At 49.7% G+C, this 23,120-nt stretch overlaps 1 protein-coding gene across 3 annotated transcripts; it reads right to left on the bottom strand.

Moving 5' to 3' along the window:
- Positions 1–635: 635 nt before the first annotated feature.
- On the bottom strand, positions 636–22,797 carry TMEM86A (transmembrane protein 86A). 3 transcript variants are annotated; one of them, XM_009900024.2, is made up of 3 exons: positions 22,701–22,797; positions 6,498–6,762; positions 636–2,331 (listed from the first exon to the last, which is right to left on the bottom strand). In XM_009900024.2, the coding sequence occupies exons 1-3, from the start codon at positions 22,719–22,721 to the stop codon at positions 1,904–1,906; spliced, it is 714 nt and encodes a 237-aa protein (XP_009898326.1). In that variant the 5' UTR covers positions 22,722–22,797; the 3' UTR covers positions 636–1,903. The 3 variants fall into 3 exon arrangements, with proteins under 3 accessions (XP_009898326.1, XP_054027965.1, XP_054027964.1); XM_054171990.1 differs by lacking the exon at positions 22,701–22,797 and adding an exon at positions 21,639–22,015; XM_054171989.1 differs by lacking the exon at positions 22,701–22,797 and adding an exon at positions 21,514–21,592.
- Between the last annotated feature and the right edge of the window lie 323 nt (positions 22,798–23,120).

Genomic DNA, 23,120 nt, shown 5'->3' with positions numbered 1-23,120 from the left:
CCCACCCATTCCCAGCATGCAAGGGGGAGGAGCAGGAGCCCCCTCAGCTCCAAGGGCAAAGCTAACAGAGTTAGCAGGGTTTCCTCAGCTGCCCCTGCTGCACTCCTCACAAAGAAGAGACCCTGCTTTGCCAGGGACTTGGTGCCGGGCTTTCACCTGCAACAATCTGGGCACACTGCCTATGGAGAGTGTGGTGACTTTTAGCCCACAAGGCTGGTCTGGAGGACTGCCCTTCCCGCTCCCTCTGCCCATGTGAGTGTGCAGGGGGCTGTTGGGCTGTGTATGGATTTGAGCTGTAGATTTGCTCTGGTTGACTGCAAGGCTGAAGACATGCAAGAACCCTCAGTGAGCTTCCTTTGTGCACCTGAGTGTCTTAAAAACAAGCCATTGGGAAAGCCACTGGGGGAGCATCTGGATTCATGGGGAGCAGCCCTAGGAGGAACAGAAGGGAAAAGCACATTCAAGATAGTTCCAAACAGAAACAGAGATTGCTGCTAGATAAAAACAAGAAGGGGGAACGCACGTCCGGTCACAAATGAGCTTGGATTCAAAATCAGGGCAACCTCTGCTTAGATCTTTTTTAAGAGAGTCTGAAGTTGGAAGTAATCTTGCTTCAGCAGATGGGCAGACAGCACACAATCAGAACTAACCAGGCTTTCCTAGCCCTGACGCGCGTTCTCACTGCGTCCACCTCAGTCTGAGAGGGAAGCAGCAGGCACTTAGGGTGCACAGGACAGTGCTTTGCAGGGAGCTCTGCTGAAAAGGGCTTTGTCCAAAAAGAAGTGGTGCAGAGCCCATCATTTGCCACCAGATGGGGAAAAAATAATGACCTACATCCAAAATCAGGGCCTTGAGCACAGGAGATGCTCACACGAAGAGTCGAGAGAGACACTGCAAGCAGCAGCATTCCACAGCTTGAAGAGTGGATGGAATATTATTTGTTAGGATACCAGAGAAGAAAAGCTTCAAGGTCAGACTCCTGCCTGCCATGCTAAGGGCAATCAGGACATACATTTGGGAGAGACAGATTCCTGAGTCCTCCTGTAAAAATCAAGGTTCTTCACGTGCCCATTACATCTCAGCTGTCACTGGTGGCTGCAGACACCTTGTACCTCTCAGTACACATGGTGGAGGAGAACACACTGCCCTGGCTACCTAGATGCCTACAATCCCACCAGACTCCACCACACGCGGAAGCCCTGCACCTACAGACCTGCCCTGGAGCGGCGTTCAGCCTCGATCAAAGCACACAGCACTGCATGTCAGCACACCTCTTGCCCTGTGCTCTCTGCTTGGTGTTTTACTTTCATCCTGGTTCTGCTGGGGCTGCCCCACATGCTGCTGTTGACTCCAAAGCTTATCCCTCATCTGGATATGCTGGGTTTGCTCTACCTCCAGATTTCTTTCAGCAGAGGCAAGAGCTCCAGTTTGTGTACTGAGTTTGTAATGCAAAAAAAAAGGAGACAAACATTGGTTAAATTGATTTTTACCAATGACTTCAGCAGAGATCTCTGCCTGCCTGCCTACTGTTGAAAACAAGTCCTCTAGCACAGTGCATGGACAACCTCCTTTCTGTCAGCTCTTCTCTCCCTAGACATTCAGCATCAGTTTTGAGACTAACAAGTAAAATGCAGTAGTACAGCACTTCCAAGGAGGAAAAGTCGAATGAGTAACTACTGCAGGGACAGTCTAAGCTTCCTGATGTGGGCTCCACACTGAAGTAAGCTGTATTCAGAGAAAGCCATTGGGGGGAGGGAAAAAAAAAGCCCCAAAGGTAATGCTTCAAAGAAGCAAAATCAACATCACCAATGTGCCTAGAGAAATGGAGATCTCTCTCAGGGGTGAATGCAGCTACAGCACCTGAGATATAACCCACATTGTTCACAGACTATTGGCACTCCACCTAGCTTCTCTTTCTGAAGTCCTCTTCATCTCTGCTCTCTACAGCTGACAGTGCAATAAGCATCTGGGCTGCATAGTAAGTAGCCATGATGATGAAGCGTGAGTAGGGCACAGGAAAGCAGAACTTGTTAAGTGCAATGGTCAGATCCGACACCATGAACAGCATCGCACCGATGCAGGCCGAGAGCTTGGTCCATGTCCAGAGGTCGTTGCACAGCTGCATGCCAGCAACTGCTCGCCAGCCCATGAAGCCAATCAAGGCGATGTAGACAGCTACCAGGTAGGTGAATGGGCCTGAGAGGTAGGAGTACAGGAAGGCATAACAGGAGCTGCAAACAAGGCCCATCAACAAGCCGGCTTTGAGGTCCAAAGGCTTCATGCCGAAGGCTGAAGAGTACAGGATGTGTGTGATGGCGAACATCAGCAGACCTGCAAAGAGGCAGTGACAGAGCAAGTGTGACCTCTCATCAGTGACTGGCAGCTGGTAGCAGGACAAAACATGTGGGGTTTAAATATGCTGCAAACAAACACAAGCTTAGATGTCCTTGCACATCCTTACGTGCCCTGAAGTGTTGCAACCCTTATCACTTTCAGTGGGAACCACAATGACCACTTGGGATTGTTTTAACATAAACACCTGTGCAGAGCAGCTCAGCCTTAGCACCATGCTCCCAGCCTAAGAAAAACCCCAGTGCACCTACAGCTGCAGCCAAGGACAGCTCTGGTGTGATGCAAGCCTTCCTCCTGAGAGACCAGGTGAACTAAGCTGCTGCAGAAGGAACAAAGCTTGGTTTTCAGGTGGTTCCAGTCCCCTGCTTTGGAGAGAAGGATGGGGGCGACATCATGCCCTCTAACTATCCAAAGGGATTTGCTCATAGGGACAGGAAGGCTGGAATCAGAGCAGGGCAGGAACAAACTGGGAAAAAAGCCACCAGTCCCTCCAAACCCAGACACAAAGCCTGACCGTATTTAGCCACAAACCCAAAGGCACTCAGGGACTAAATCTGGCCTCTACTCCATCTCTGCCCATAGCTAGGAGAAACCCAAGCTGGGAAGAAGCAGCTGGCATGTTTCAGGGACTACACCAATGTGATCTGCCAACAATTTATGGCTATTTCCAAGATTCAGATGAACCTTAGCTGGAATCAATCAGGGAAAACAAAATGCCGGCTTCCCTTTGAAGCAAAACACCCCTGAGAAATGCCAGATGTGGGTGTTGGAAGGTACTGCCCACATGTTACTCACTTGCCACTAAAACATCTGACAAAAAATTGTCATCATGTCAGCTGTAGATAATGGGCCCCAAACTGAGTCCAGCTCCTCTGGAGCTCTGGTTCCTAGATCCACACACGGTGCAGCTCCAGGCTATCCCACTTTAGCCTGGCAGGGTTATAGGAGTAGCTGGAAGTTCTCACACAGCTCTAAAGCATGAAATGAGAAAAAGGAGCTGGCAGCTGAGTCCTCCAGCAGGACATCTCTTTACACTTAAAGCATGATGCTGTGGTGTAAAGGGCAGTCACTAATACCTGCTGCTGGCAGACATTTCTTCATCCTAAAACACTTGCGTTGAGGCAGCTCAAAGGAGGGGAAGTGTCTCCCCACTTTTGGGCAGGACCAGACAGGACATCCACTGAAAGCTCTGCTGTGGCAGGATGAGAGCAGCAGGGAAGGGGCTGGTGGGGACCTGGTCTGCAAGGTGAGACTAGATAAAATGGACAGCCTGAAGAGGGAGGAAGAGAAATGCAGAGGAGAGCAAGGAGAAGATGATGTTTCACAGAGCTACTGCATACACATCATGGGCGCAGCACTGAGGAAACCAGGAGGGATTTAGGACAAGAGCTGTTCACAGTGTTACAGTGTGGGAAAGGGCAGAGCCCTGGGGGCAGTAAGAAGCAGGTTACTTCACCCTAGCAGTGAAGAGTGCTTTGTCCCTCAGTGTCATCACAAGGAGAGTTCTGGGATGGGGAACTGAAGAATGTGTCTCCCATGCAGGCAGCTGGCAACAAGGAGGAAGAAGAAAAGAGAACAGGATGTGGTAGCCAAGCAGAAGCCCAGGGAGGGGAATTATAGAATCACAGGTGAATTTCTCTTGCATTTCTCAACCTTTGGCATGGTCCTCACAACCACATAAGGTAGATCAGCCCTTCTCCTCTCTGTCTGCTTCCTTCCCCTGTGTTTCCTTTCCCCTCTCTGCCCCTAGAGTTCCCCCTCAGGCCTTTTTGTTAGTCCTTGTCTTCTTCACCCAATGTATAAATTGTTTTTAAGTGCCCACTATCAATGGAGATGGACATTAACACTGTAATGTGTCTTCTACAGGCAGTGAGATACAAAAACCAGTGTGTCATTAGTTGACTGAAACAGCAAAAATCATTATAAAGTTCAGTGTGCCAGAAGCAGGTTCCCAGGCTCTCACTTCCCTATAATGAACAACTGCCCTTTTATAAACTCATTGTTTCAAAAGCTATTCAAACCAGTTCAGTTCCCAACCCTTTTCTTCAGCCCAAAAGCTGTAGAAATTGAACAAAAAGTACATTTTTATGTAGGATTTCCTCTTATTCTCCTAAATTTTCGAATTCCTATGAACAATGATGTCAAAAGGTTGAACATTGTCAGCTGTCAACAACAGCAGTCTGCTGTTTTAAACAGGAGAAACCATGCATTGCAGGAGAGGTGAGGGATAAAGCAGGGTGGTGTGCTTTATCTGCCAGCTGCTGAAGCACAAACCTTAGCCCTTCACTACAGAAGCTGGTAGCTCAGATTAGCATGGACTGAGGCAGGCAGGAGACAGCCAGGATGAAGGCTGTGACTTTCCAAATGCTCCAAGAGTGCTTTGGCTCTCTTTAAGAATTAAAGTATGTCTAAACTTACAGAGCAACAGCTTAGTTGCAAGACTAGGGTTGAAAAATCCAACCTATTTGCAGATTAGAACACATGAACCAGACACTGAGTTGCTGGGACTGGTTGACCTCCCTGTAGCACTAAACTGGAGAGGGAACTCAGAGATATCCCAGCTACATGGGAATGGAGAAGCTCAGAACAGTCCATGTACAAAAACGGTCACAGTAAGGATCAGGCCTTGAAAGTTTTCCAAGCCACAGCTCAAGAAACAACTGCAGGAGGCAAAACAGGAGCACAGGCAGTCAGGCTGAGGGGACCTGCACGAGCCAGACACCTCTGTTAAGAGGAAGGCCACCAGTGAGAATGACAACAGTCAGCACAGAGGGGTTGGCACCTCAGGATAAGCCTGGAGCTCCTCAGGATAAGCCTGGAGCTCCTCAGGATAAGCCTGGAGCTCCTCAGGATAAGCCTGGAGCTCCTCAGCACCACGTCCAAGCTTCATCCAGATAGATCCAGTGCTCAGGGGCTAATCTAAACCCCATCAAAAATCAGTAAAATATTTCACATGAGCCTTTAGTGAGATTGGGATGAGCTCTTGGGAAGCAGGATTAAAAACAAATTCTGAGCACTTGGCCTTTTCTATCGGGCATTGCACACACTTCCCTCTCATAAAGACTGAGCTTGTGGCAATCCCAGAATAAAACCAAACACTGACCTCATGAGAGGGGGAGAAAATAAGCCTTTGACTTTCAGAGCTGACAACAGCACAAGTCAGAAAAGTTCCCTCATCACATTTTCCAGTGGGACAGTCACAGCAGCCAGTTAATGGTGGGTGTTACATGAGCTCCTGTGCTGGCTAAATTGACTTCAGAACCCCCACCAGTCAGTTTAGTGAAGGACCCAACTGCTGCTGATTTCTTGTGACAGTCCAAGGCCAGGGAGTTGCAGGTTCAGCATGGCTTCAAATGATTAATCTAAATCATCATGTTCTGGTTTGCAACTAGCAGCATAGAACAAGCTTGTTTGGCTCAGAGAGATGGAGAAGACAGGCCGTTGTGGTGAGGTTTGTCTTTGAATCCCCATCATTTATAGAATTATAGAATCATTAAGGTTGAAAAAGACCTTTAAGATCAAGTCCAACCATAACTACCACAACCACATTTACATGTCTGGCAAGCAAGACATCTCTTGTACAACAAGCTGCATGATTCATCCTGATGAACCTGCAAGTAGGACAAGATTTCTGCTGCTTTGGTTTCTAACATCCACTTAAACACTTCCTCCAGGCTATAGGCTTGTTTTATCAAAACGAGACCTCTTCTCCACTGAGGACCTTTGCACCGTGTGTCCTATTTATGATCCTTGTAGCAAGGGGCTGACAGATCTCCCTGCAGAGAGACAGGAGGTAGATACTTCTGTAGCTTCGTGGGAGCTGCCAAGTGCCATGAGCGTTCCCTTCTCTTCCCCAGGAATTGTGGCCATGCTTCTTTCCCAGCTCCAGCCAGCTAAGATGCTGTGAGCACGTGCCAGGGAACCAAACCTGCCCCAGCTACCTCTCTAGCCTCAAGAGAAAGACTCATCCGTGGTGTGACTCCTCTAGCCACGGTGGATTGTAATCAAAGGATGAGTGCTTCCCACTGCCTGCGGCTTAAGCTGTACATGAACAAACAAAGCATGTGGCCCAGTAACTCATTACTAAATAAAGAGGGTAACAGCTGGCCTCTGTGCTACCCCTTTAGGACTGACACCACACTCACCATGAATGAAGTAGCCCTGCTCCTGCCAGATGAGAAAGGCATCTCCCACTGCTGAGAATATGAGTCCTGCTAGGATGCGGCTGGCGCTCCGGTGCGACACTAGGAAGTTAATTCCATGAGCCAGGAGGAAAACCCACAGGCAGAAGATGGGCAGACATTTGATGAGGGCGCTGAACCAGGAGGGGCTGGAAGTTGGCAACCAGAGGACAAAATAGACACAAGTGGCTTTAAAGAAGGGCACTAGCTTGGGGCCTTCACTCTTCACCTGAAAGAAACAAACATTGAAAACAGATAAATTACCAGGGTCATGAGGAGCATCCGTGGAACAAACTGCCTAATGGAGCTGTCTCCTTCCTTTGAAGCCTGCTCTTTCAGGTATGCTGCCAGCTAGCAGCATTTCTGCCCTCAGAAAGGCTCACTGAACTTGACCACAATCTCCAGCCTAGACCTCTGTGATCTCTGATGAAAACACTTCTTGACTGACAGGATGGGGTTTGTGTGGTGGAGATGGAGGAAGCTGTGGATACCTTTGCTCTTTATTTGTTCTGCTGAAAACACCTAGGCCATCACTCAAACTCCTCTGGTGGGCCTTGCCATCTCTCTTGTGTTTGGACTGACCCCTTCTGTACACCCTCCTGTCCTGTAGCTGTGAAAAGACTGCACTCCTCAGGAATATCTACCAGCAGCCAAGCCAATAAAAGTGCAGATCTTCCCTCACATTTGGTGAATCCTCTTGCTTAGCCAGTTGCTATCTTCTCTTCTTCCCTATGGCCTCATGCCTGGAGGTTGCTGTTGGCATCACCACATGCCTTCAAACCCCATCAGCCTCCCAGGGGAGTATACCACCTCCTCAGCTGACTAATAACAATATCCATCAGGTGTTGGTTTGCTCTAGCAATACACTAATAACATACTGCCCATACTGCAGGATGCCTTTTGACTCAGGGCTCTGCTGTGTAAATCCGGACACAGAAATGCAGCCTGACCACAAGGCTGCTCGTAACAAAACCACAGCAGAGGCAGGGACCAGAGTGACAAACTCCACAAGTTTGGCCTGCTACCATATACCTAGCTGAGACCACTCTGGGCAGTGGTAAGATGCCTATGGTGTTCACCTGCCTCCCTGTGATACTTCTGCATTTTAGTGCAGGTAGGGAAAACCCTGCAGGAAAAACAAAGCTGTGGTTTTATTTTCTCCTGGAGTGCAGCTGAGGGCCAAAACAAGAAAGGAATAGACTGGGATTGCCTCAGGTGCCTGCCTGAGCTGTGCCCTGGGGTCTTTCAGGAGGCCTATTTCCTCCTGCAGAAAAGGTAGTGTGACCTCCAGAACTCCCCTGCAAGTACAGGTTGCTTCAATCTTCTCATTTCATTGCTCAATCAAGGTTTACCTGCTTAGCATCACAACAGCTTCCCACTAGTCACAGCCAAAGCACACAGAGGCCTCATGCACTGGAGGAGGACATGGTGCAGAATTTAGAGGCAATGGAGCTGGGTTCACACTGCAAAGTCCATCACATCCAAACACCTGTGTGTCACACTCTGGGATGCTCATGCAAGGAGCCCATGCTCCAAAAACTTGCAAAAGAAGCAGTGGTCTTTTCTTTCCAAGTCACTTGGCCCCATTTCTGCTTCCTGCATCATGAGATACTGCCGTGACACAAAACCAGCTTCCATCTTCCTTTGATGCAGTGTGCCTTGGTGCAGATACTCAAATAGCTGAAGACTGCACATCGAATATCTCCACGCTTACAGCATGCAGTCATGAAAGCCTAAACTCATCAAAATTTGGAAGCTCTTACAGACACAAGAGAAGAGAGCTGGAGAAGCTGGAAGACAGGGGCAGAGACAGTGGAGGACACCTTTACATGCAGTATCTAAAAAGGGAATGCAATCTCTGAAGAAACAAGACCACAAATAAAGGGCATGCCAAGCAGACAGTGCTTTCAAAATTGTTCTCACATCTGATGGAATTTTCCCCAGCACACCAGCAGTTTCTTAGCAGGAAGGTATTTCATTATTCCTCTATACATTATTCATAGGCTATTGCCAACACAATTTTTAAACACTCCATTAAAGAAGCAGGCTACACAATTCACTCACAAAGGGACAGCAGCAAGCCGTTAACTTTCTTGTGCTACACGGGGAGCCTGCCGTGAGGCCTCTGCTTAGGTTGTCTAAATTAATCACCATTTACCACTTCTTCTCTACACTCCTTGGGAGAATTCTGGCAACAAATAACAAATGAACTTGACATAAAAGTCATAAAAGCCCATGGAGTCTCACAGCACAGGGGGTGCCTGGGAACTATCAAATATCATACGGGAAAGGGTGGAGCCAAGCTTCCTCCTTCAGAGCCAGCACCTTGCCCTTCTGAAGTGATGCGTCAGGCTTAGGCTACCCAAAGCCTGTGCCCAGCTCCAGCTCTGCCTCCTCCCCTTCTGACTCTTTTTCATTAAGAATGTAGTTGATCACATTCATCCTCTCTAGATGCAGGCAACAGATGACAGCCCTTCTGGCAGGGTTTCCTCCTCTCCCCCACCATGCCATAATGAGCCCAAGAGCTTCTGCAAGGAAAACTAACAACCTCCAGAGCTACAAACTGTGAAAGCATTTTCAGCATCAATAGTGCTCTAGGTCCCTCTAACAGTCCCAGATAAGGTAGGTGGTTTTGTACCTCTGAAGACAAAAGTTTATGCTGCATGATATAGTTCAAGCTCAGCCTTGTCTGCCATACGTCCCAAAGGCACCGGGAGAAGCATACAGGAGAGTATTTGGGTTAATAAACACAGGAAGTTTTATTTAATACCTCATATTAAAAGCAAAACACCTGCTAGCAGCAGTCACCATTACAATCACAGCTTGCCCTCCCCTGTGTGCATGCATGATGAGACAGGTTTTAATTACACTTGTCATTTTCCCCAGGAGCCTGGCCTTACTGGCTATAAGATATGCACTTGTGCTGAAAGATTATAGTTGCTTGCTAACCTTAAAATTACCATTTCCTACTATTTGAATATGAATTTTCCAAGCTCAGCCAGCAGTATTTGAAAATAATGGTCTGTAGTATTTCCATTCTAATAACAATTAAGGAATTTTTCAAGCATAAGGAGTTTCCAGTCTCAGTTACTCACTCATAACCTTGGAATTTACAGTGTTAGAGTCCTTGCATAAGAATAACCTCATAGATCCACTCATTAATGCTTTAATCCTTGACACTTTTTTCTACAAGTACTCATCAAATGAGTTATTTCCCAACCTGCCCTTGCCATTACTGAATGATCAGCTGCAGCTCAGTGGAGCCCTTGTGTTGACTCCAACCCAAGTGATGGCCCCATGAGGGACTCCACTTACCCAGAGAGAGGTGCCTGTGCAGCTGAGTGCTGGCCAGCCCATCCTGCTGGGATGGTGTGGCACTGGAAACACTCAGAAGTCTCCCAAGAAAAACTGAGGAAACCAGAGGGTGAAGCCGGAGGATTTACTTCTGTTTGGATACGTGGCCAAGGCCTGGGAAGAGGTGATGGGGCAACTTGCCACCTGGAGGACAAGTTAAGGCTGGCATAGGGAAACCATGTACCAGTGAGTGGAGGCTGGCTTGAGGAAAGCCAAGCACATCATTCATGACTGGACTTGCCTGTACCTCAGGGAAGGGAACATTATTTCTTGGCTGCATCAAAACACCCCTCTCCTTTTGCAGCTCTGTCCCAAGACAGAATGTGAGATGGGGCTGTGCCATTAAGGAAGGTGACAAGGTCCTTTTTGCTAATCCATGTGATTTTCATAGCTTTAAGATGGGTTTTGCCATTTTGTTACAAATTCCATCACATTTTTCTTCCTACTCCTTTTCTTCTCCTATTGCTTCTTTCCTCTGGGCTGAAATGCAGCACAAAAACATCCTGAATGCAATGGCAAGTATTTCCAAATTCTGACTTTCTAAACTGAGCATAATTTAAGGCATTTTCTCAACTGCTAGGACTACATTACTAAGTCTTTAGAAATTAGTTTACATGGTTGTAAAGCCACTACCTCTGTGGAATTCCAGTGAAAGTATCATCTGTTAAATTATCTGTATCCAACCAAATCAAACTCTCCAAGATTTAGGCAGACTAGGAGGAAGCTCAGTCTTGGTTCTCACCTAGAGGTTTTAGACCAAATGATCTTCAGAGTTTTCTTCCAACCTCAACCATTCTGTGATCTTCAGGCAGAAACTGGTACTGGCACATGCAGCTCTCTGGAGGCTCAGGGCTTGCATATCCACCTCCCAGCTAGGGATTCAAAGGTTTACAGTATCCCTGCTTGTTTTGTCTGTTCCCATTCTGCTCCAGTTTGAAATACTCCTCATTGCTGTTGTTCAGCAGGACAGATGATGCTATTACATAAGTATTCCAATCATGCTGTGATGTGGTATTGGTGTAAGACATCATAAGAGGTTAGGCTAACTGATGAAGAAACAGAGTTATAGAAGAAATGGCAGACCTGAAGAAGTAACCATGGGTAAGAAGGACTGACAGAAGTTCCCAGTGTGCAAAACACAAGATGTAGCACACGAGGATGACCAAACCCTTCAGACAATAGCTTGTAAGCTATATCTGCAGATTAATTACTGGTGGCTCGCCAAGAGCCTAGGGGTCCCTGCTGGATGATCTCTTCTTGCACTTCCCTGCTATGCAGCACTGGGAGATGCTCAGGATTCACATCTGTGTAAACCAATACTCACTACAGGGTATGACCTGAGAACATCTGTGCTGCTCCTCTGCACCACAGTCAGCCCGCACTGACTGCTGCAGGCACGTAACGGAGCCAAAACATGCACAGCTAGCTCCTCTACCCCAGAATTAGCTGCATCCACAGAGGCATGGCTGTTTGTAAGTCAGTGCTCTGGTTCTCCTCAACATTTTGGAGCCAGTTGTCTTTAACTACATGGCAACTGGGATGAAGAAATTCCAGCTATCACAGGGAGGGAGACATCTTGAACCTGAGGTATCGAAGAACATTGGAAGCTGATTGCTTTGACGTGCTAAAGCAGGGCAATGTTCACTGTTCCTAAGCCTCACACTGGTCCCAGGAAGGAACATGGAGTATCCAACAGTGCTCTCCTCCACAGATGTCCTACACCAGCCTGCACAGAAAATCAGTGTATAGCCTCTTCCACATAAAAGCTGTGTGCCAACCTGCTGTGGCAGGTTGCTCACTGGGCTCTAAAATGCTGCTTTCCAGGAAAAGTGCTTTAGATATAATGCCCCAGCTACTCCACTGAGCAACACTTGAGCATAATTGTGGGCACAGGCCAAAAAAAAGCCTGGGCTGTTGTCCTCCACCCACTCCTCCCAGCAGCCTTGGCTGGCCAAGTACCATTTTGTGTGTCCACAGCTGAGCTGTTTCTCCTGGGTTTTGGCACCCTGCACCCTGCCTTGGTTCGGCCTTGCGCTGCCAATAGCTCTTACCCCAAGTTGTGCACCAATAAATATTTATGTGGCTTTGTTGCCAGGTATTATGCTGCCACTGCAATCCCCTGGCTTGTATTTCTCATTCCCCAGAATATGTGGCTCTTTGCAAGGCACTCTGGGTCCCCTGTGCAGTCTGAGTCACAGAGGGAGAGCTACTTCAGCCTAGGGATGGAAAGCAGTTAGGACATTGCAAGTATGTGGCACAGGCTCTCCTCTACAGAACTATGAGGAACCAACAGAATTCCCCATCAGGCAGAGCCTACAGAAAACCCATCTTTGTGCTTAGCAAAATGAGTGGGGGGAAAGCACCTGCCTTTTGTCAAGGAAGGCACTGGTGGGTACATGCCAAGCTGTTCCTGAGGTAAAGTGTGAGAAAAGGTGCTTGTGTATGGAGGGTGATGAAGAGTTACTGAACCAGCTGATCAACCTGCCTGAAATACTGGGTTGGTGCAATGTATTTGTGCAATAAATAAGAAGGTTTGTGTGAGAGCTGCCATGGGCCAGGCATCCAAGGCAGATGGCTCCTGAATGGAGTCCACACGCTGCAGGAAATTCAAGGTGATAGACAAACCCTCCTCCCCTCAAGCAGAGGCAAGTTCATAGAGGTTCCATCTACAACGGACTTGTAAAAGAATCATCCAGAAGGTGGCACATGATTTGCCTTTGGGAAAATGTGTCTGCTGATCATCCTGTGTCTCCATCATGCTTCCTTCATGCAATGAGTTTTGCCAAGCCTTGTAGTGCTTTATCAGAGCTACTGGCACTCGCCAGCACAACTCAGGGCCTCCAGTCCTCCTACAAGGGTAATGCAGTGAAACTTGGCTCATGCTTGGCTGCCCAGCCAGCCCCATTCACAAGTGGTCAGAAAACCATGGCTTTATCTGTCAGGAGAGCCTCCCATTATTGTGTGCAAGCCAGAATTAATGGGGCCTGTCCTGAACACTTCCCACCTGCAAAAGGACCAACCTCCCAGCTCAGACATATGTGGCAGGAGCAGTGAGGTCCAAGGCAGCTCTTTCTACCCTCAGGGTCTCTTCAGCTCCTCCTGCAGATCAGGGTTAGTTTGTTGGCTTCTCTCATCTTACCCTCTACCCCAGCAGCCTGGATATGCTCTTCCTTCACCCAGTTAGACAAAATAAGCTCCAGCCACACTTCCCAGCTTTGTTCCACAATGGGCTGACACAGGCTTGGGAGCTAGAAATATTCCATTTCTTTTCCTTAAAGCCAAGCTCTGGCTATTTGCCAGAAAAATACAATTTAAATGTTGGCACAGGCCCTCACAGTCCACACAGTGGTGAACTCAGCTGTATTGCTGCACAAGTTCTTGGCATGAGAAAAGTCACCCTTTGGTAGAGGCACAGGAGAGCAGGCAGTGGGTGAGGATTAATCAGATTGGCACCTGGCAAGGGCCTCTGTGCAGGGCTGGGCTGCTCCACACACAGCTGCAAGCAGAGGAAAAAAACCAGAGAGAACCACAACAAAAATGTTCATTTTCAAGCCAAAGTCCTGCCCAGCTTGCAGTCACATCAACATTCAACCTAACCTACAGATTAACCAGGGGGGGCGAACACCTCGCAGCACCTTCTCAGCGACTTGCACCCAGACGCAGGAAGAAGGGAGGAAATGGGGAGCAGCGGTTTCCCCGCAGCCACCCGGCAGCAGGGCACTGGCCGCCTGGCAGCAGGGCACCGGCCGCCTGCCCCAGCCTCTCCCAGGGGAAAGCGCAGCTCCGGTCCCTGCAGCACGCCCGGGCACAGCGGGGCACGGCGTGGCCACCCGGCCGAGCGGCGGCAGGCGAGGACAGCCGCGAACAGGCGCTCTGTGCCAAGCCAGCTGGGCAGCGCGGGAGCCAGGCTCAGCAGACTGCAGACGCGGCTCTTGCAGAGGTCTCTCGGCTGACGTTTGCTCTCCGAGTGTGATGTCTCCACCAGCGTCTGCTGTCTGTCCCCAGCCACAGAGGCGCTGCTCCAGAGAAGGCTGTGCTACATGATGCTTTGCCTTGGCCATGCTGTGATCTTCCACCTAACCCCTGTCCTCTGCTGTATGGGAGTCAGCTTCTGAAGGGGATTGTCTAGGAGAGGTTTCAGGAGCAAACTGCACTGAACACGAGGTACAAAGGATACTTAAATAAATGGCTCAGGAAGGTAAAAGACAGAAACATTAGACAAGCTTTGGGGCTTTCTCCAGAGGACACCAGAATACCTGCAAGTGGGAATCCCTGTGCAGTGGTCAGGGAGAGAGACAACAGCAAAGGGGGCTGGCAACCTTCACTTCAGCCCCTTTCAAGTTAAGGCAGGAGAACCACTGCTACTCACACAGCAAAGCCTATGGCATACAAATACAACAGCAGTCCTCTTGTCTTCAGGTGCTTAATGAAGCAATTGAAAAGCAGTGGGTGCTGAGCAGTCACGCTGACTGCACTCATGGGGCTGCTGACAAGGCCAATTGGGCTCAGCAGCCAATGTGACCTGAGAGCTCTTGGACACTGCAACTCTCCACTGCTATACTCACAAGCTAACAAAACAAATTATCTGCAAACACCTGGGATGTCTAAGGGCAGAGGAAACTAGGAAACTGGAGCCTCACCTTCAAAACACTCCTGGCAAAAGACCTTAGAAATGTGAGGGAACAGTCCCATAACAGCCTGCAGTAGAGGCAGGTGGTTCTGGAGCCAAGGAGATAATTACCACCACATCAGGGCACTGCCTGCTGCATGAGAAGCCCACTCCTGCCTCTTGTCTTTTAAACCATAACACTGCCCAAAGCTGTTCTGAGACACCAGACCACAATGTTCCCTCCAGCAACTCACAGAGTCACAGCATCCATAAAGGTATCTCCTGTTCTGGATAGAAGAAATCATGTTAGCTTAGGTGAATGTGGTCAGCAAGCTATGGACACTTGCCTCTGGACTTTCCTCCATATGCAGGACCTGCTGCTATCAAGACAAAGTGAGATACTGCTACACCAGCTAAAACCTTACAAAGTCACTGGGGCATCTGCCCTTGGCTTTCTGGGACTGCAGGGAAGCCTTTCTTCAGCAGATGTTAGCTCATAGAAATCAAATTACAGATGAACACATTTCACCCTGAACTAGACTCAGCTTTTGCTAGGTCTTGTTTTGTTTGGGCTTGCTCTTTTTCATTACCAAGCATCATCTGTCCTGCCTACTGGACCAGCACAGGACCACAAGCAGGGCTGCTTTAAAAACCTTTTCTTAAGCTGCAGCAGTAAAGACTGACACCACATGGGTAGCAATCCTATAGCTGTCTGCAGCTGCCTTCTGAGTACACTTAGCAATGCACCATTGCCAGTGACCAACAATGTTAAACCAGTCGAGAACTCAAATGTCTGCAAGGCTGTAGGAGCTGCCACAGACTAATGCTTTCAGGGTAGACCATAGGCTCTCAGAAATGAAAGCAAAAAAAATAGCATTTGCCTGAGAGCATCTTGTGTCAGCAGAGATTGCTTTTCCCTCCTGGGATTCCAGATCTTCCTTTGTGTGTGGCAGAAAGCAAGCCTCTCTGAACATTTCCTTTGCTGTAAACACTCGCAGAAGAACCCCTTGCAGATGTTTTAAAACCTCAACCACAATGGATCTGTCTTTTCATTTTGCTTACCAGGCAGGCACCCTGAGAGCAGAGAGCAAGATCGGGGGGGGCTGTGTCCCCTCATGCTGCCCAGGACCTCGGGAGGATGTTGTAAAGCCATAGGGAGCTTCAGGAGCCAGCCAGCAGCACTCTGAACTGCGCAGTCAGTGGCTGTCCCAGGCAATTGCTCTCAGCATGAGAAGGGACACTTATTTGTCTTGTCACACTAAAATCCAGATAAAAAAAATTCCTACTTATGGAAAAGTCTCCACAACTCATCTTAGGGATGGTTTCCAGGCTGCAAACACACATTCTCAAGAGACATGTTATTTGTATCACATTCTTCTGTGAAAGAGAATGCAGATTTCTGTTACCTAGGAAAAAGAAGTGATAAGTTTTGTTACTCTGAGCATTTCCTTCGATGGCCTGGACAAGCCCAAGGTGCTGGCTGTGGGGCACAAGGCCACAGCAGAAAGCAGCACCCTCTTGCAGGCCCCTCAAAGGCAACAGGCTGCCATCTGCCCTCCAAGCTGTGTGGCAAGGCTGGGGCCTCTCTCCAGTCTGAGATGGGCGCAGACCCAAAACAAAATGCTCCTGGGAGAACTGTTACCTCTTTCCTTGTCAGTCTCTAGGGTAACAGCAGTGAGGGATCTATCCACACACAGACTGTCCTTAGGGCTGAAATCCACCTTTTGCCTTCACTCTCCTATCTTCAGCCTTATTTGCCCCCCACAACATTTATGTACTTGGTGGAGTCCCCCAGCTGCCCATCACGAGGCTGCACTGTGAGGATGTGTAGAACAGGCACTTGGCAAAGCTCTACCCTGCCACGTGCTGCTTTCCCAGAAAGGATTGGTATTTGGGAGGGAAGGGAAGCCCTTCCATCCAGGAACAACCTCAGCATAAGAGACCTCATTGTACACAAAGATATGCCAAGGATGCAACTGCCTCCAGCATCCAAAAGGCACTTCTGCAGCTCACCTTTCTGGCTTACACAAGAGATCCGTGCATGCCTGGCAGGTGAGGTTTCTGCAATAGCAACAGGGAAGCAGAACTGGGACAGGAAGGGAAGGCGGATGGCAGGGGCTGGAAAAGCTTGCAGTTCTACAAGAAGACAACTGGCTTCTCATCTTCAAAGCTGGTGAGAGAGAAAAATTGAAACCTCACCATTCAAACTTGGCAAAAGTCCATAGGCTAGTACAGTAACATGGCTTGCCTCATCTCTCCTCAGTCTTGGACAGTAAATGTTTTGCAGTAGTCTACATGAATTAGGCTTGGGGATAAACTAGGCTGCTGGTAGGAACAAGGCATTTCCATAAGCTCATAGGAAGGTGAATCAAAACAACCACCATCCTCATTAATAGGTAATTTGCAGCTCCCAGATCAGACTGCGACATTAAGTTAACACAAGAGGGGACAAGTGATGGCTTTTTAAGGTCCTTCCAACCCAAAACATTCTATGAATCTATGGCAAGTTCTGCTTACCCAGAGCGACACTGCTTGTGCAATTCTGGGTCAGAGATTGCAGTGTGAGCCCCAGGGCTGTCTGTGGGTGTCTGAAATCCTTCCCATCCCAGCATGCTTGAAATCTTACAGGAAAGGTCTCACCCAGCCCATCTACTGCCTTTGAGCTCTGGTGGCATGTTATCTCCTAGACACAGTTTTCTGCTCCAGGTCACCTGGATACTTGTTCACGTTCATCATTCCCTGGAGGGAAGCTCTAGATTGAGATACTTGTCAGATAGAAACCTGTCATTAGCTTAAATGCTGTTTAGATTATGGCAGTATGAGAAATGGATAGAAGAAGGGCACAAGTGGGCTACAAGCAGCAACACCCATCACCTTGGGCATGCTGCAGTAAGCAAAACCTGTATCTGTGTTGTAATGACAATCTGTTGAGCATTGTGTGACATGAAAGGCAGAAGAAAAGTTAAGTGCTAATATAATACCACTTAGGCCTCGGGGAGGGAAAAGAGTTATATAACTAATAACCTTTTCGCTGTTCAAGAGTTTCCACACACCAGCAGATGACAAGTTCCAGATGCCATCTTTCCTCTGAGTCTAATTTCACTGGAGTTATTATTTCCTCACTCTTATGCAGTTACCCACGGAGAAAGATAACTTTGGCTCTTGTGTCACGCTGTGTATTTTGGATATCGATACTTGAAAAGAGGATGGAATAAGTGCTTCTCTGTCCACACAGGGGAATTATGTGAAAGTAGAGGCTTCTGAACTGACCCATAATCTCAGGGTACAAAGCACACTTTGAACAGCAGACATGTGTGACTCCAGTGATAGACTTGAGTTAATGAAGCCTTTAATCTGCAGCACTGATCAGCACGAACTGCTTAATGCAGCCGCGCTGGGAGCGGGAAGCGCGTGAGAGAAGCCTGCACTGCCAAGCCTCCAACTGCAGTTACCCATATCTAAGCCCACCCTCTCGTAGCAACAGCCACAGCAAAGAACTCGATGTCAGAGCAAGAATGTGCAAGTTCAGTCTGAAAAAATAACTTGTAACACTATTCCTGGGCTCTCTCTGGCATAAATCAGCACAGCTTTTTCCTCAGTAGAACCAAAGCTTTTAGGCTTCTCCCAGAAAGTGTGACAGACAAATGTTACTAAGCTCCTGCTAAGCTTACCTAGGTGATGATTCCCTCTCTTACTTCATTGAGAACAGAGGTTTAGAAACATTTTCTGTAATTCATTCAGATTGGATTGGGGTGGGTTTTTTTTACACAAGTGCTGCTTTTCCATAATTGTCTGTGTGGTATATAAATGTGGCTGTTTACAAGCCTCCTGCATAATAAAACCTCTATGATGTATATAAGTAATGAGGAAAAATGAGAAAAAAAACCAGCAATTTTGCATATGAACAAAGAGAACGAGTAAAATTAACCATTCTGACTTCGATGGTTACTAACCCTTCATTCATTAATGCAGAAATAATATATCCTCTATTTAAGAAGCCAAGGCTGAAATAGTTCCAAGAGTGCTCTGGCTTTCTTGTTTTCAGCAGCAGTTTGAGGCTTATGGACTAAAACTATGCTTAGACACCCCCCCCCACTGCTGCAGCTGCCCACAGTACAGAGTCTCTAAGCAACATTATTTACATCAGGTCTCTGTATTCATCTGAATCAGTATGGTTTGGTCCCTCTCCAGCTCAAATGATACCCACCCAATTCTTCAGCCCAATTTAGTATTTGCTGCAGGTGAATAACTTCTCAGATGGTACCTTTCAGAATTTTTGGCCAGGTCTTGTCAGTGACCTTCATACTCCCCCCACAGTGCTATCCTGCATCTATCCAACAGGTTGTGAAGAGCTGTTCCCAGCAGCTTGCTGGCTGCTTCCAACCTAGGGAACTAAGCTGAGAGCTGAACTTGCTTGGTCCAATGAAAACAAATACTCTTCCCCAACCCAGCTACCTGTTTAAAAATGCAAATCAGAGGGCAAAGGGAAAGGGATGAGGAACGTTAAGATACGGCTTCTGGGCAAAACTCTGTCCCAAACAGGGCGTTTCACCTCCCTCCCACACACAGGACTGTGCTAGGCCAGGTAAAAGCCAGGTGCAGAGGGAATGTGGTAGGGATGAGGACCCATAGTTCATCTTGCTCAAAAAAAGACACCCTGATATCATTTTAAGTGTCCCCCAAAAGACATCTATTCTCAGCCAGTTAGTGTACTCCCATTTCACATGCCCTGTCTTCCTCAAGGTGGTGTGAAGCCCTCACTTTAGGGGAAAGAATAGAGTCCCTTCAAGCACAGAGCATTATGTAAATGCCAGAATGTTTGTGTATCTCCAGGCTCACCTCCTGCACATGTGGCCCCTGCAATCATGCTGCCTGCTGGGCAGGAAGATCCTTAGGGCAAGGGCTAATTCCCACAGGCTCATGCTAAAAACTGTTTAACCAACAGCAGGGGAAATAAAAACCAGGGCAAAAATCATTAAGGAGGCAGTCTCAGAGAGGTCTTTTATTAAGCTCGCACCAGTGATGACTGAACAAGAAGGGAATTACACCTCACGTATCCACAAAGGAAACACACCATTTATCAACACTGCTCTCCAACCACAGGCTCTGAGCCCATGCTGCTTTATGCAGGGAAAAGAAAAAAAGGCATCTCTTCATTGGGGCAGTATCAGAAACACTAATTTTTAAGCAGGGTGCTCCTGCTTGCCTGGCAGAGCTAGCAGCGACAGCTTCCCACCAAGGTGACTTCCCAACGGAGTGAGCATTGCTCACCAGCTGGAACAGGGCTAGCAGACAAATGCATCTTCTCTATCACAGCCCAGTGCCATGCCATGCAAGTCTAGACTCTGGTATCAGCAGGACCCTAGAGCTTTATTCCACCTGAGAACCTGGCACAACATGTTAAAAGGTATTTTGGCCCCAGCCTTGTTTATTTGTAGGGTATGCTCCTCCCTCAGCACATCTGAGCTGTGCAGCTGCAAGCAGAGCAGCTTGGCTAGCTCTGCACACTGCTGTGTTATCTCCTTGCACACTGGGCAGCCATGCCAACCCCCAGGCCATGATGCACACCTGGCAGCCAGCACAAACAAGCAGTCCTAGCTGCATCTCTCTGTATCTTCCTCCCTGTGGTCCCTGCCTCCTTGACTGCTTTCTTCCATTTGTCAGTTTACAGCAGGCCTACAGCTCAGGGTTTCTGACTCGTGTTACAAGAGTGTCCTAAAGAAGACAGGGGGGAGATGCAGGACACCAGGTTGTGTGTGAGCAGTCAGGGCCATCTGCTGCAGTTATGTAGAGAGGCCATCACTGTAAGAACAGGAAGCAAAACCATGGCACTCAGGGCTGTGCTTTTCCAGCATCCTCCTCATTGAGGCTGAGCTGCAGTGTACTGGGAGGGACATACACCGTGGACAAATCAATTCCTCTGGCTAATTTGATTGTGCCTTCAGTGCTGCCCCTCCCAGACCATGTCCTCATCATGTGCCACAGCAGCAACAGCCATGATGGCTCCAACTCCTGGTCAGTCTATGCCCCAAAAGGCAGTGTGACACCAAGATAAGTCCAGGCCCCAAGGGCGGACAAGCCAACTGCCCACTGCTGTTCCCTTCAGCAAGTGACTTGCTGGAGGGAGCCAGCTGACCCAATAACCATACTGCCTCTCACCCTCTGCACAGCTCCAGCCAGCAGCTGTGCCAGAGCTGCGCTGTGCTCCGGGCAGTGCCTTCTGACATTTCAGCCTGCCCTCCGTGGGCCACAGCATGGTGTGCTCCTTGGGAGGAACAGCAAGGTGAAATCCTACTCAAGGCCATGTGCAAAGAACTGCTCCTTAGAAGACTGATAGCTCGCAGCTCTTTTTTCTGAGCCCTTCAGAGGATCAGACACCTTCCCCTCCCACCTCTACAGCCATGGTAAACAGCTGCAGCTCTGGTGGCAGTTCCTGTCTCGCTGTCCCTCCAGATGTCCACAGTTTGACACCTGTATTAGTTGTCTTCAGTGAAAGAGTCAATCTGCCAGGGATGAAGCCAGAGCAGAAGGGTCAAAAGGGCACATTAAGAAAGCCTGAGGGTTTTTTTATCTTCTGTCCCAAGTTACCTTCCCAAAGTATAATTACTGGTGAAGGTAAAGCCTTCCAGTTGGAACTACGAACACCCTTCCCAACACATGCATGTTTGTTGCCTCCCCTCAAAGCTCATTCAAGCATACCCTGCACAGCCACCCTGATACACCAGCCTCACCACCAAACACTGCCACCTTTGGATTCTGAAACCAATTCTGACAAGCTTCAAGCCACTCCAGTACTGTCCCAGCACAAGATTTCTCTTCCCAGGGTACACATGCTTGATTCACTGTAAGCAAAAGCATTGCTTAAGGGTGAATTCAGCTTATGGCACAGAAGCACAAACTCTGTAGTTATTTTTGAAGAGAAAAAAAAAAGGTTTGGCACCACACTGCTATAATTTACAAGCTACTTCCCTCTGTCTCTTGAGATAAAAGTCAGCCCCAGGCTGCTGATGAACTTACCAGGTACACGTTAATAACTGGGAGAAAATGCATCTGAAGCAGCAGACAATGCGAGCTGCTGCACGGAACTGGCAAAGCCATTTACAAGTGGGGAGCTAAGCAGGGGGAAAGGCCGGGATTTCTACCTGCGAGGCACAGCGCAGCAGAACGCCCATTCACCAAGACATTTCAAAACGGGATGATAACGGAGCTGCAGCAATTTGCCTTAGCGCGGCAGCGAAGCCCGGACAACTTTCCCACCGCCAGGTCGCAGCTGTTGCAGCGCTCAGCAGCATGCTGGTGTGCTCGGACAAGCCCTCGCTTTCCAGAACCAGGAGCACACAAAGCCGCCTGTCCCACAGCGCTGCTTCTCCGCTGAGCTGGCTGGGAGCGCTTTGTCCTCTTTCAGCACTGAATCACCTCCCCTACCCCTCCACCTGCAGGGCCAGGACCCGGTAGAGCCAGCCTAAGCCACTCCAGTTACCAGCTGTGCTCCATCAGTCCAGATGTGCTGCTACGTCACCTACGGACAGGCCAGCAGACGGTCGCTACGTTATTGCTGGTTATGGTAACTGGGTATCCTGACTGCCCCACGACACAGGCAAGTGACACCATCCCCGTCTAGCGGCATTAGGTACTGGAAGCGCCAGCAGCTCAGGGGCGACGATGCCTCGGTGGGAGGTCGCGCAGCCTACGGAAAGGTCTGCTGGGCGCGCTGGCCCTGGCCCAAGCGGTTACCTGGCCAGCAAAGCCACCTCCGGCTGCTGGTGCCAGGGCAGCAAGATGCTCCGGGCGCTGCCGCGGCGTCAGCCCCGGCCATAGGGCTCGGAGACGCTCCGGCAGATGCGGTCAGTGCCCAGCAGATGTGCTGCAGATGTTATTAAGCACAGAGATGGCAGCGGCGGAGAGCCGCGCGGGAGCCGCACCGCTGGAGCAACAGCTGCCGGGGGGGGAGGGGGGTGCGCTCCGGCGCGGGAGGCGTCAGGCGCGCGGCGGGGCTCCGCCAACGGTCGCTGCCTCGCGCCCTGGGGGCGCGCGGGGAGAGGCGGGAGCGGAGCGGAGCTGGGCACCCACTGCGCTCGGGCACCGGGTAGGGGGCACCGGGTAGGGGGCACCGGGTAGGGGGCACCGGGTAGGGGGGGAGGTGCCGCTCGGGAAGGGGGCGCGGGTCTCGGTCCCTCCCTGCCCACCGCGCGGCCCGCACTCACCACAGTGACAGGGGACACCATGTCGGCGGCGGGACGCGACCTGCTCCGGCGGCTACCTGACCGCTGCCCTCCCTGCCTGCCGGGCCGCTTTTTTAGGCAGCGGTGACGTCACCGGAGAGGGGTCCCCGCGGCGAATGCGCTGCGGGGAGCGGGAGGGGGGCGGCCCCGGCCCCGGTCCCGGCCCCGCCCCGGGGCGGGCAGCGCGGTGCGCAGTTTGGCCGGCCCCGGCCGGCGACGGCGTCAGCGGAGTCGCCTGGTATCGCGCCCGCCAGGCAGCCGGCAGCGGCCGGGTCCTGTGCCGCCTTCTCTCCCCGTTCCTCTGTTTCTCGGAGGCGGCCGCAGCGGGGACGCGGCCTGCGGGCTCCTTGCGCGGGGTTGCGCCGATCCTTGCGAGCGCAGTTCTGGGCCCTCCCGACACCG

The sequence above is a fragment of the Dryobates pubescens genome, chromosome 22 (genome assembly GCF_014839835.1).
Source record: "Dryobates pubescens isolate bDryPub1 chromosome 22, bDryPub1.pri, whole genome shotgun sequence".
Classification (NCBI taxonomy): domain Eukaryota; kingdom Metazoa; phylum Chordata; class Aves; order Piciformes; family Picidae; genus Dryobates; species Dryobates pubescens.
This window is presented reverse-complemented; position numbering and strand designations above follow the sequence as displayed.

Bases quoted from the DNA above. Each gene is read 5' to 3' on its own strand.
- TMEM86A (XM_054171989.1), bottom strand. From the start codon at position 21,546: ATGCATTTTCTCCCAGTTATTAACGTGTACCTG. The intron at 6,763-21,513 runs GTAAGTTCATCA...TGTTTCTTTCAG, and splicing joins CAGTTATTAACGTGTACCTG to GTGAAGAGTGAAGGCCCCAA. The intron at 2,332-6,497 runs GTGAGTGTGGTG...GCCTCTTTGCAG, and splicing joins GCAGGGCTACTTCATTCATG to GTCTGCTGATGTTCGCCATC.